At 44.2% G+C, this 14,434-nt stretch overlaps 1 protein-coding gene across 7 annotated transcripts in view; it reads right to left on the minus strand.

The window, feature by feature from the left end:
• Positions 1-14,434, minus strand: part of WDR37 (WD repeat domain 37) — a 632,142-nt gene that overhangs the window by 172,567 nt on the left and 445,141 nt on the right. For all 7 annotated transcript variants that reach the window (XM_085631908.1, XM_085631907.1, XM_085631906.1 and 4 more), the window contains one exon: positions 4,225-4,366. In XM_085631908.1, the coding sequence (XP_085488034.1) occupies positions 4,225-4,366 (142 nt within the window). The remainder of the gene's footprint in view (positions 1-4,224; positions 4,367-14,434) is intronic.

A 14,434-nucleotide genomic window follows, 5' to 3' on the forward strand; every position in this document is an offset into this window, starting at 1 on the left:
ATAAGCGCGTGCACTAATGTTCAGTTTAACATGAAGATTTATTCTAGCTTGCATTTATACTTTGTCACATTTGCATATTCACATATACATCTGTTCTTGAGTTATATGTGCACAAGTATAACCATGTATTTGAAGTGCATGTTTAAATGTTTAATGTTAGCCTGATTAAAGAAAGGCCTTGTGATTTTGAAATAGGTTTTGCTTGGCCTCGCGATTTTGAAATATACTTTGCTTGGTCAGCGTGTTTTTTCTTTGCAGGTGTGTCCTCAAGGTTTCATTAGCTCGCGAAAAGCAGTATTGTTGTCTGTATTAGTTTCTTGATCGTAAGGTCTGAGAAGAGAAATGTTGGCAAGAAACGTGAAGACCCAATAAGCAGATGAAGCCTCCTATTCATCACGTATCCAGAATGGAGGGATGGTCAAGCTTGCAGCAACTTCCCAAGTTAAGTGGGATGGGAAAGTCTGGTAACTATGCAAATGCACAACATAAGGATGGAGACAATTGGCTCCTGAAGGAGTTGGAAGAGATACGATTGTTGCTAAAGTTTGTTTTAAATTATTATTCATACTCTTAGAAGTTAGAGCAGATTCCCTTAGACTTTGAGGTGTACAGACCTCTCAGCTTCTTTTACTCATTCAAATGTGACGCTTCATGCTAAACACTTATTCCAATTCTGGGAGACTTCTGCTGGAGAGTTCACTATGCTGACACTTTCCCGCATTTCTGTTTTTCCCTTGAGACTCTATTCTATGAACCATCCTTATTCTAGACATTAAGCCTTGATTAGAAAACTCTTGAATTTATTTATTTATTTTTGAGAGCGAGAATTTGAGTTTTTTTTAACGGAACACCTACTTTCAATTCAGTTTCCGTATTGCTGTGGCTAATTTGTACCTTTTCCTATTGAGACTGAACCGATTGTGATATTTAAGCTTGCCAGCTGTAATCCTCTATCTTTTCAGTATTTGCCTGACATGCATTATCTCAACATGTAACAGCAGTATTTAAATGAACTTCAAACTTTGCAAAATGCTGCTGCATGTTCGATGTTAGGGATCCATAAATTTCAATCTGCCTCTTGGGCCATCCAATAACTACATTGACTTCCAATCAGGCATCAGATCAAGCTTAAGGCATTGTGTATCGCCTTTAAAGCATTACACGATCTTGGCCAAGATTAAGACACAGCTTCAAATGGTATGAGCCAAACAGGATGCTGCGATCATCGGGGCTAAAAAACACGCCACTCGGGGAGAAAGAAGCTTCGCTACCAGCATAGCCAAAGCATGAAATACCTTACTTCTTCACATCAAATCCATGCCCAGTTTGCCATCTTTTAGAAAAGCTTTAAAACTTGGCATTTCTACAAGTAGCAATCCTGACTCGTCATTCTGTTGCATGATCTTCTTCCAACAAATGCATTATTTGATGGAGATGCTGCAACCAAACCAGTGAAGCACAATTTAGTACAAAAGCTCGTAAAAAAACTTTCACCAGAAGAATTTCAATTAGAAAAGGTATCCTCATTGAAAACTGCTTTTGTTGTGGACTATATGTCAATAGCATATAGTCAAAATTTCATCCATGCAAAAATTCAGAGAGTTCGTTCAGACTGTTCTACAGATATCAAAGTCAGTGTGTACCTTGCAAGAACTGCACATTGTCTTTGATGGTTATCCTGAACCATCTGTCAAAGAATGTGAGAGAATCAGACAAATGTCTACAAGTGGAACAATTGACCTTACCTACATCAAAAAGTAGACACCTATACCTGTGCGACCTGATAAATTCTGGTCATCAACATCGAACAAGATGTACTTGAAGGTGTTAACTTCCCAAAACATTATTGATGCTTCAGTGAACACTGAATTTTCAAATACTGCAAGTGGAATGATTTTCAATGAGGATTTGGCGCCTACAGAGATGTATTCAAAAGGTACAGGCCATATTGTTCAAGAACTTAACAGCAAATTGGAGGAAGCTGACCTTCATTTTGCACCACATTTTTGAGTAGACTGTTCGGAATGGTTCCAATTGAGTCATTGTACTGTCAAATGACAGATATTATTGTGCTACTTAGATGTGTTGCAATGTTCATAAGTCAAGAACTGTCAGAATTATGGATACGTAATGGAACAGGCGAGAAGTAGCCTGGCGTCGTTCACTACTGGTATGGGTCAGGGCCAGGGCAGAGAGCATTGCCCTGCACAAAGAAGAGACCGTAAGTCTCCGGAAATTCCCCATTGCTCTGGGCGACATCCAGGACGGGGCATAAACCTCGTGCACCTCACCTGATGGACATGGTCCGTGGGCATCGTCGGTACATAATGTCCAGTCAACTAATGTAGAGGTTGCCCTGTGTAGTTATAGTTGGCTAAATTCGACCTGTTAATTAGTATTTGTCCCACACCCTTTCCCTTCTGCCTCCCGATTCTTTTAGAGTTGATGGGAGAGAGGTTGTGTCACCCTCACGCACGAGTTACTCCAGGCGATTCACCCTTGTCAGATAGCTTCTCCCAGTAAATCAATGACACATCTTTCAATCACACTCTCCTGAGCTGTCCCACACCTTAACATTACTTTTTCCTAAGGTATTACCTGCTGGGCGGGTGCGTGGGGAGAACTACTTGATGGCCTATACCTTATCGTGGAGAATGGTGGGTGGCGACAGGGTCTCTTACCTTTTGCTGTTTTGGTTTATTTTAACTCATGGCTGCATTAATGTAACTGTATGGGAATGCAAACAACTCTTTGATGTAAGAGTTTCTTGTTGACCGTTTATCATAATGCATCAATCTGATTCAACCGTCAGCCGGGCTTTGCCTGGTGTATCACCCTTCTGCTATTTTATTGGAGGTGTCATCATACAGACATCAGGTTCATTCGATGGACATGTAACTACCGATGGTAGACCTATGTTGGCACCAATCTCGAATGTTTGCCATGTCATATGGGTACCTTGGGGTTTACCTGCTACTGTGATTGTATTCTGATATGGACATTGAATGCAAATCACAATATCTTGCCAGTAAAGTATGTTATTACACTCTCTACTGACTGCTGCAAAACATGTCATTTGCTCTGCCTTTCTCATGTACAGATGAAAATCATAAAACTTTAACAGATTAAAACAAAATGGAATAGGCAAAGAAACACTTAATTTAGCATCATATTCTGCACAAGAAACCTGACCCAGAGATGCCCAGTGTTCTTATCAAGGCACGAGGGTGATGACACTGTGAGAAAAACTGGAACAACGCTTGGCGCTTCAACTGCTGAACCTGTGAAGTATCTAAAAGGATTTGCTGAGACAGAAAAAGAATGCAACTTAAAGACGTAGGAATATACCTTGTGCGTATGTGGAAAACGAGTTCTGACTGTGTGCACCAATGTCATATTCTGCCAGTGGACACATTAAAAGAGGTTTCTACTTGATCAAAAGATGTGTAAATGTTTTGGATAATGCATATGTGGAGTAAGATCTGTGTGAATTTGAATGTGAAGATATTGATGGGGTGCTAAAATCACCAAAATTTCTAAAGCCTCTCACCGCAGAGCTTACACGTACATGTGCTTACAAAATCTGTGCTACAAAAAGATGTCCCAGTCGATATGCTCTAATCAAATGTTCAACATTCTGCAAATGTACCACTAGCGATTGCCGAAACAAATAGTGAACTATAAAACTGTGTCTAAATCAGGAGTGATAAACATTCTTTTTTTCATATTCAGATCATAAACATTGTTTGGTGTATACATAAAAGGATTTAAAAACATTATTTGTTACATTTCTATATATGTCTCTTCTTCCTCTATTATAGCTGCCATTTTGGAAAATGGTGGAAGGCTTGCTCTGAGGAGTTCTTTTCTGTCTCTGTAAAACTACTTGACCCCAAAACCTATGTTTTGACACCAAAATGAAGTCTATGGGTCTCATGGATCCTGAAATATTACATCACCACTGCAACACATCCGCCCTTTTTTGTAAAATGTTGTCCAGAAAAATTCGGCCCGGATCAGCAATGAACCAGGCTAAATTACTTCTCTAATTATCCAAAAACACAAATCAAAAATGGGAATCTCTGGACAACATTTCTTTTACAGATGTATATCAGGGGGCCGGGAATAGGTAGCATCATATTGCACTATTCCACTGTTATAGTAAGTAAATCTTCACGACCGATAGCTTTATTAAAACATGCACAAGCATTATTTGGCACTTACTCTGTATGACCCTGAAAGACATTCACGGAATGGATTGAAGGATCTCTAAAATCCCAGAGGCGGAAGGTTGTGTCACGCGATGACGTCACCACAAGGCGCTGGGTAGGATGTGTACAACAATGGGTTAGTTCTTGATCATGTCCTATCATTATAGACAAATATATGTAAGAAGTGTATTAGTATTCCATTTATTGTTTTTAACATTTGAATTCATCACATTCAAAGCGGAGAATCACGTGAAAGTTATTTGAAAAGTACTAACGAGAAAACAGTGTTTGTAAGTCACTCAAATGTTTTTTTAATAAAAAGAGTTATTTTAAACAATAGTAAGAACCAATGAGCACACCAACTGGCTTCACACAGTAAAACTAACAAACGTTTCAGTATTTCAAACCATATAGAATTTTTTAGGGGGTATTGTCAGCCTATGGGCAACCTGCTCCTACACATGAGTGCGAGCTCCTCACTTCTTCAATTATGCAAGAAGCTGAAGACCTGGATTTTCGAGTAGTCCCACTAGGCCCTAGAATTGGCTATACTCACACCTGCTCAGCACCAGCATACCCTCCAGGGTGATAGTGCACTCTACAAATTAACATAAGGTAACATAGGATAACACAAGATAAGATAAAATAACATAAGAGGTGGGCCTGAAACTCAAAGATGGCATTCCTAATTCCACAGTTGACCATTTTCGGTATGTTATAAAGCCTAAAGCTAGAATTACGGATGGAGGCCTCAAATGTTGAAGTGAAGGAGACCTCGCTGGACCTCTGAGAGGTCGTGGTCAGACAGACAGGTGAGAGGAAACTTTTCTTTCTTTCCAGTGTGCTCACATTAGGACATCAAAATCTATTTTATAAAATGTGATTTTCAGATATTTTACAATATACATAACCACAGCTATACCCAAAGCAATGACACAGTATTGCAAAGTTTATGATTTTCATACTATACAAGATTTCCAAATAATATTCATGTGTGTAAACTTTTTCTTAGTGCTAAATAAGGACATAGTTCCCATAAATTGTCACAAAATTCATGACTTGCATGCAAATGTTACAAAACGAAAAGCTTTGAAACCTTCGCTAAGTTGCAAATAATTCCAAATAACTTTGCCCAAAAAACTGCACATATCACTAGAAAGCAACTTGAGGAAATGTAAGTTTGCTACAATATGCTTTTGTATGTAAACATGTTACTTACCTACCTGTCAATGATAATCACTAAACCTCATGTTGAATGTGGATTACAACCCTTTAAACCATCGGCAACCTTACTACCATCCATTTTTTTAATTATAAATATACAGACTGATACAGACAATCACTCACTCATACATTCACTGATTCACCTAATCAATCACTTTTACAGTCAGGTATGCACCCACTGAATCATACATACAGGCACTCATACACACACTGATTCACAAATACACCTTTGTATATATATTTTACACTCAAACTTTTTTAAAAGACTCACAGTCATTGGATAATATCATGAGTGATGTCATTTGAGATGCCATGAGTGATGTAATATGTGAGGTAATAAGCAGTGCATTGCGGGGGCACGAGTTATAGTTAGCTCAGCTAACTAGAACAGCTGAATTTCACTGGTTTTGTACGAGTGAAACCGGAGCCTAACTATAACTTCCCTGTAACCTTTCGTATTTTCAGTGAATTTCTAAGGTTTTCTTATTCTATTTCCTAACTATAATGGCACTGTAACCTTTGGCTTTTTATGTGAATTTCTATGTTTTTAACAAGTAATTGCGTTTCCAGAGTGGTGGAGAAAGAGTGCCGGGCCTCTGACCACCTCTCAGTAATCCTGCTATGTCCGACTTACTGGCGGTAACAGGAAGTTTTCTGGGACCCCAAGAACCCTCAGCATCCAAGAGGACTACATCCCCCAACCAGCAATGCACCAGGATGCACATTTGCAGAGTGGTGAAGAAAGGGGGCATGGCCTCTGAAATCCTCTCATCATTCACGCTCTGTGGGACTTACTGCAGGTAACAGGAGGGGTCCTTGGCCCCCAAGGACCCTCTGCAGCCAAGGGAACTTCATAGCCCAACCAGTTGTGCGCCAGGAGGTGTATTTTCAGAGTGGTGAAGAAAGGAGGCAGGGCCTTTCGCAACATGCTGACCGTTTTTTTTTCTCCTTATAACAAGAGGAGGGCTGTGTGGCCCTCTCTCCCTGGGCTGATTTCGGCCCCGGGGACCCCAACTCCTCAGGGCATGGTCTTTAATTTGTTTTGGATTTTTTTTAATTTAAGGGAGGGGGGCCGAGCAGCCCCCCTCCTGGGCCGATATCGGCTAAGGGGACCCCATCCCCCGAGGCTTGGCCATATCTTTATTTTTTTAACTAATAAATCAGGCAATGGGGGGCACACAGTCCTTCTCCCTTGGCTGATTTTGGCCCCGGGGACCCCTACCCCTCAGAGCCAGCCTTTACATTTTAAATTAATACTACGGTATGCCCCCCTCACCAGGTCGATTTTGGTCCTGGGGACTCCATCCCCCAGCCATTTACAGATGGGGGAGGGTGCTGTGCGGGCCCCCTTCCCTGGCAAATTGGACCTGGTGGACCCCATCCCCGGGGCTTTGCTATTTAAAGTGAGTGCCTCCAGGGTACTCACTTACTCACCACTGGAATTGCGGGGGAGCCTCGTGGCCCCTGCGGTCCCTGCCGGCTCCCCGCCTGCTGGGTGAGCCGACATTTGTTTGACGCAGAGGGAGTTGCGAACATGCAGCTCACTCTGTCAAAGCAATTGTGCTCGCTTTCAGCAAGCAAGAGCATTTCACTAATCTCACTTGCTGAAAGCAAGCACAGTTTGGTGCGAGCGTAGAAGCTCTTGTAAAGCCATAGCAAACGGCTATATACCAGGGTTGGGCATCCCAGGTTACAGCAGGAGCCAGCCCTGGGGGGTGGCAGTCTCCAGGGCCATCTTTGGCTCCAGGAGGGAGGGCCATGCAGCCCCCGCTTTATTTTTAGAATTTGCCCCAGGGATGTGGAGTCCCCCTCATTCAGTGTAAGTAAAGTCCCGGAAAAGTGGCGGTCGGCAGGAAGGATAAGCGCCGCCCCCCCCCACATTTTTTATAGTGAAGCCCTGGGGAAGTGGCGGACTTTGGGCTGGGAGGGGGTCTGAGAGGCCCCCCATTTAATAAGTAAAGGAGCCCTGGGGAGGTGGTGGTCCCCAGGGTGTCAGGGGGCCCAAACAGCACCTTGCACATAATTAAAAACAAGAACCCCGGGGAAGTGGTGGTCCCCGGGGTTTAAACAAACCCTTGTAGGGGGCCCCCTGCGCTCCCTCCTTTTTTTGTTATATGCCACTGAGATTTGGCCTACCCAGGGGCTTCTTTTGAAACGTGCAGGGGCTCCTGCGCCTTTTTATCTCGCTGCGGGTCAACCTGCGAATTCACAGCAAAATAAAACAAAAAAACTACTTTATGTGGGACTACTCCATATTTGGGGGAGGGGTGTGGAGTGGTCAGGGTATTATTACCCGGTCCCCTTTTCACAATTTTTTTACTTTTTCATAGGACTTGGCTTCAAGCCGAGTCCCAGAATGGCTGCCAATACTTCCTCGTTGAAGTGTTGGCAGACAATCAAATTTCAGTAGGATCCACAAGTCCACTGCAAGGACTCGCGTCCCCAGATATCTATATTTTTAAAATTTAAATATCTCTGAAACTAATGGACGGATTTACAGATTCGAGTGGGAAATAAGAAAAAAGAATTTGAAAACAAAACAAAATAGTGTTTGAAAAAAGGATTAGCTTTGAAAAGAGCCTTTATGGTTATGTTGTGTTAGATTATAACTATACATAGAACAGGATGCAGTCTTAAGTTGTTGAGGAACACCCCGTTGCCTAAGTTTGTGAAATGGAATAGGTATTTTCAATATATTCCCTCCATGTCGAACTGTATTTTGTTATAGTATATAGAGCCCATGTTGTGGTCTCGGATAAATGCAGAAACAGTTTATTGACATGTTTCCAGGATTTCTCTAAGTGCAGGCAAAATTCGGTTTACCACCGCAACGTCTTTCTTTGGCAAATTGGGGCGGACACCAATGCAGTATGTGGGAAAAGTGACATTAATGTACCAAACATATCCTTCATTAGGATTCCAAGTCATACCCCAGTAATTGTTGTTAAGTCAATGCCACCACAGTGCACAATCATGAAGTCCGGATGTTGGCAATGTACAATGCTTTCAACCAAAGGCATCAATTGATTCCACTTTAACCCTCTCTGGCCAACCTAAGTAATATGTACATCCGGTAAACATAGGGCTCTATCAATGCCACTCTTTCTAGCACTCTCTCTGGCTCAAAACACAAAACTATGGTCCACAAACCAGACTCTGGCTAGTTTGGAGATGAGCAGGGTTAGCACACAGGCAAAGGCTGCAGCAGTAGAACGCAATTTTTTAGGTGAAGGGCTGCTAAAATGGAGGACAGCAAGTAAAATATAAAAGAATATATTTGATTGGATAATGGAGATGTGCAGGGAACTACAATTGGGTAGTGACTAACAAAAACAGTAATTAAATATGTGCTTTGCTTTGGAAAAATAAAATAAACTTGTTGTTTGGGATACGCTTGGAATTGCTAACGCTCAACCACACCGTTATATTTAATGTGAAGCTAGTATGCAGTATAGAGAAAGTCTGGTGAACTTTTCACCTAGTGGTAGGCAGAGACTATTGGTAACATGGTTACTAAAGAAACAGAGCTACAAGAGTGTGGGGGGAGGGAACAAAAGAGACTGCAGTGTTAAACTGAAAACAGACTAGTGTACAACCATTGTTCAGTAGGGTGTGTATGTCTTGTAATTGACAATATTTCACAAAATAAAATAGATGTAAAACATTAGTAGCTGATTGTTGAATGCTTTTAAGGGCTTCTGTGTGGATCTGTGGATCCACCCCGAATTAAACCGGGGGCCGCACTGAGCAACATCGTGGATCTGCGAAAAGCCTACCAGATTGGGCTTCTTTACAGGAAACATGGAAAGAGTTAAAATTAGTGAACCATTTAGGAGTGATATAACAAAAATATAAGATGAAAGGAAGTCTTTGATTTTCTGGGTATATGAGTGAGTAAGAGCACATGGAAAAGAGGAACCATTTTAGGTACTTTCATACTGAGAGTGAAGAAGGATGCCATAGTTCTTACATGAGTATTTGAGTGGAAAACGGATGTTAACAGAAATTACCAACAGCAAGATATGTTAATTAGGTTGTACATTAAAAAGTATATTTTAAGAGTGTGAATGTATATAAACTTAAAGAAAACGTTTAGCATCAAGACACTACAGTAAAAGGCAAAATAGAAGGGAGCTTAGATGAGAACATTAACTAAAATATAGTGGCAAAGGAATTGCTATACTGAAAATATAGCTATATTAAGGCAATATGAATTAATGTGTTAGAAATTCCATGTTGGTGCTTGATTACAGCAAGTAATTTAATAGTACGTAATTTGCAGTCACTCACACATTGAGGCAGGTACTTACACACCCAGTTACACTACCACAAAACCACTTATGTACACACCACTCATATAGCCAGACAGTGACTGACACTCAAGTCACATACCCCTAAAACCATTCACACACCCATTTACTTACCTATACATCCACTTACATAGTCAATCATACATCCATAGAGGCACTGTCACACCCACTCACACACGTCTATACAGCCTTTCATGTACCCAGCACTCAGTTACACACTCACTTACAGGCCTATAAAACTCATATGAGATGTCATCAGTGATGTCATCAGTAATGTCAATGCCAATAGTGATGTAATATGTGAGGTCATAAGCAGTGCATTGCAGGGGTGTAAGTTATAGCTAGCTTAGGTAACTATAACTGCTGAATTTATATGGTTTTGTGTGTATAAAAATCTGAACTTAATATTACATACAGGTAACCTTTGTTTTTTCAGTGAACATATACACACACACTTGAAACAGATGGACTCACCAAAGAACAAAAATATATTTCGACTGTGTTTTGACTTCCACCTTCCTCAGGTAGTACACAATTGTTTGCTCAGAGGCTGCACAGCCGACACTGCTGAAAATTCAAAATGCATCACAAGTAAAGATCCCATTTGAAGTGTGGAATCAATGCAGTCCTGAAATCTCTTCAAATATGCAGTAATCGGGTGGTGTTGTCAGTGGTGATCAGTCCATCTTGTGATGCGCTTTAAAAAGTCAGCAGTGTCATCTGTGCAGCTTCTCCATGCCAATTACCTGGTACTGGGGGATTTTAAACTTCATGTGGACGATCCCAGCAACAAACCTTCACAGCAATTTTTGTCCTAATGGAAGGTTTCAATCTAGAACAACTCATTAAGGTGCCCACTCACAATGCAGTCCATACACTGGACAAGATTTTAGCAAATCCTGCAACAGTCTTGGTAAAACGGGTCCTCAAACTTATCTCGTCTGACCACATTTGGGTTCCATTTAATGTGGTCTCTCGCCACAGCCCCTCGCGGTGCACAAAGTCTAAGCCCTCGTCCAAACCATGGCATAAAGTATTGGACTCCCAACTCATGGAGCCACTGCAGTCTATGCTCGGTCTCTGGACAGGGGTCTTAGAACACAATGTAGTGTGCTTTAATTGGCTGTCCAATGTCATTGATACCATTGCCCTTCAGAAATCCTGCTCCTCAAAGAGGTTAAAACTTTCTGCGCATTGGTTCTTTGACGTCCTCAAGGCAGAGAATTCAGTTTGCAAAAAGCTAGAAAGGTTTTAGAGATCCATGTAAGATAATTGCGTTAAAGCAATGTACAAGGCTGCTCTAAAAAAAACACCATGTGGCGTGGCCAAGATGGAGTAGCGGTAAGACGTGTTCTCCCATCTTTCTGCTCCCGCCCGGCTAGGCCTGGATAAAAATAGCATACTGAGGGATCTTCGACGTTGCACTCCCCAGGGAAGACTTTCCCTGGTAGTGGCACCCGAGGAAGGGTTCGTACCGCGCTTACGCCCCCCATGAGGTGAGACACTGGGCGACTGGCTGGCAGAGGCTGTGCGGCGAGCGGGAGCCAGCGCTGTGACGAGACCTTGGCAGTTAGGGACTGGCAGGAGAGCGCTGGATGTGGCCTCGGCAGGGCCTTGGACGACCCCCAGAGACAGAGACGGCATCGCTCTGAGGCAGATCTCCCACCAGTGAATTGTCTTCAGGACTGCGGAGGAGAGGCCCCACTCACTGGCCTACTGGGGGAATCACCGGGCCTGACCTACAGAAGAGCCTTATCTGGGCTATCAACCGAAAAGGGCCAGTGAAGGCCCAGCGCGTCGATACCCAGATTGCCTCGGCAAACAATGGGCCCTCGTACCAAGGTCTAGGAGTGAGAGGTGAGGAGGAGCGTTGGGGGGGGGGGGGGGGGCAATGGCCTGGTTTTCTACAGATCCCTGGGGGTAGCAACCTCACTGGACACACTAGGGGGCACCCCAGCACGGTTAAGGGGTTGGGGTGTCGGACCCTCAGTGACAGTGTGGACAAGGAATAGAGGTCAGCGCAGCGTTGAAGCCACTCCTCATTCCCTCAAGCATCCAAGCACTCAAGCTAAATAGCCCATAGCACACAGTCCCACTGGGTGCGTCTCAGTTCCTGATTCTGTGCGAGGCAATGCGAGGTGAAGCATAGTTAAAGGTGCGACCCTGGATATGGCCTCTGGTAGAGCGAAAAAGGATAGGTCTGTCAAGGATATGGTCCTCAAGATGCACCAATTAGAGAACCCCTCTGCCCAGAGGTCCACGACAGAGATGGAGGGGACAGGGGACCCAGAGGGAGCGATCAGCCACTCTTTTCTGGAATCCCTCTTCGCCTCCTTACGGGAAGATCTCACCTCCATGAAACGTGAAATGTCGGCGGATCTGAGAGAGGTGCATCGCGACCTGGACTCACTGAGTGAGACCAGGAGTCCGGCAGGGCTGAGGAGCTTGAGAGTCTGCAACAGGAAGTCATCCGCCTCTGGGAGCAGAACCTGGACCTCCAGGCACATACGGATGACCTTGAAAACCGGTCCCGCCGTATAATATACGTATTTGGAGGCATTGCACCAGGGACAGAGGGCATGAACATCGAGGCCATGGTAACAGATCTATTCCACATGCTTCTGGGAGAATCAAATAACTTCAATATCAAGCTTGATTGCACGCACAGGGTAGGTCCCCACAAAAATGGCTTGGCCACCCCGGCCCATATTTTGACTTGAGTACATGACTACCAGCTTAAGAGCGAATCTTGCGTACCGCCAGAGACGCTCCTGCATTTATGTATAAAGTTCAGAAACCCACTCTGTATCAGGACTTAGCTGCCTCAACCCTGCTGAAAAGGAAAGCGTTCCGGCCTATTACTGCGCACTTACGATCAACCGGCGTTTCCTACTCCTGGGGCCACCCATTCCGATTGATCTTTCCTCACAAAGGGGAACTTCAGCAAATACGCTCAGTCGCTGAAGCCTGTATGCTCCTGGGCATCGCGGACCCAACGGAAGAACCGCAAAAAAACAGGACAAAGAAACCGAAGTAGCGGCCATTGGTGGATCTGAATTAAATCTCCAGCCAGCACCATGAAACCAGATTTGGACCCCTTGACCAGAGAGTGCCAGGCCGTCCTGGTGACCCTTACTGGGGAACCCCCTGGTGAATGATGGCTGAAGTGAACTGGGGAAATAGCGGACGCTATGCAGTTACCTCCGTTTAACCTTTTCCGTGGATGTCCGGGGCTGGTTTGGGAGAGACGCTCTGGCCATGGGCACCTGCTCTCTGTTTTTCAGTCTGGGGCAGAGGCCGCAGGCTGAATTAATTCCAAAATGTTGGACTTTTCTCCCTTGGAACTTTGTCTTATGGGTTTAATTGTTGGGTTTCTTTATTTACCTTCTAAGTTTGTCCCCTCTCCTGGGTCTCTTGAACTCCTAGCTTCAATTATTGCCACCACCCTTCGCCAGGTGGGTCCCTTGGGTCGCCAAAGGGGACTGAGACAGGGGCAGATGTGGAAACACTAGCTCTTCATGTAAATCTTGTTGATACCTCTCCGATATGCTAGCAAAGGTTAAAATACTCGCACTAAACATGAGAGGGTTGAATAACCTGATAAAAAGAAGGGCTATCCTGTACTACCTAAAGCCCTCAGAAGCACAAATATGCCTGCTGCAGGAGACCCACCTCTTAGCCAGAGACATGCACAGACTCAGATCAAGGGCTTTCCCGCAACAATATTTTTCCTCACACAACGCTGAAACATCGGGCGTGGCTATCCTTTTCTCGTGCCCCTCCAGGGGCAAAGTGGGGGCGAAACAGGCAGAGATCAGGGAGAGACTCCTGGCTCTCTCAATCACCATCAATGCGCACGACTACACCCTGGGCTCCATATATGCGCCTAATGATGGGCCAGGAGGCATTCTTAAGATGGGCTGTGATGGACTTCGCCACTTCACCTGACCGACGACTCTTATTAGGCGGCGACATTAACATAGTGTTCGATAATCAGCTAGATCAGTAAACGCAGCGGTATGGGACAGCGGGGGCTCTCACACTGGCTGGGCGGGAGTGGCTGCGAGCCTTAGGACAGGTAGATATGCAGCGTACACTACACCCAAACACCATAGATTACACCTTCTATTCGCACGCACATAAAACTTACGTCAGAATAGATTATTTTTATTGGATCCCGCACGCTACTCCCACATATACCGGCATTAGACATTGAACCCCGCTCACACTCCAACCATGCGGCGCGGACTCTCAAGCTTATAACCCCCGCACCAGAGACCATCTTTCAATTGGTGGCTGCGCGACACCCTGTTATACCGCTCGGAGGTGATAAAGCGTCTAGACACTGCACTAAAGGAATTCCTGACTTTCAATGACACCCCCATTTCTATGCTACGGTGAAAACTCCAAGTATGCGCCATAGGGGAGCTTACAGCCATCTCAGCAGCAGACAATAAAATTTTGCGAAAGAAGAGTAAGGATCTCTCTGGGCAGGTACAAGAGCTGGAACGTATTCACAAATAGACTGGGGCCCCCCCGGGTGTGGGGACAATTGGAGGAAGCACGCCAGCAACTAGCTGGATAGACTTGGATAGGGCGGAATACGCCGTCCTTCGGTTGCAACACTCTTTATGTGTGGGGGGACAGATGTGGGCGCCTTTTAGCCAATAAGCTTCACACCCAACGCCA

This window comes from Triturus cristatus, chromosome 10, assembly GCF_964204655.1.
Source record: "Triturus cristatus chromosome 10, aTriCri1.1, whole genome shotgun sequence".
NCBI classification, from domain to species: domain Eukaryota; kingdom Metazoa; phylum Chordata; class Amphibia; order Caudata; family Salamandridae; genus Triturus; species Triturus cristatus.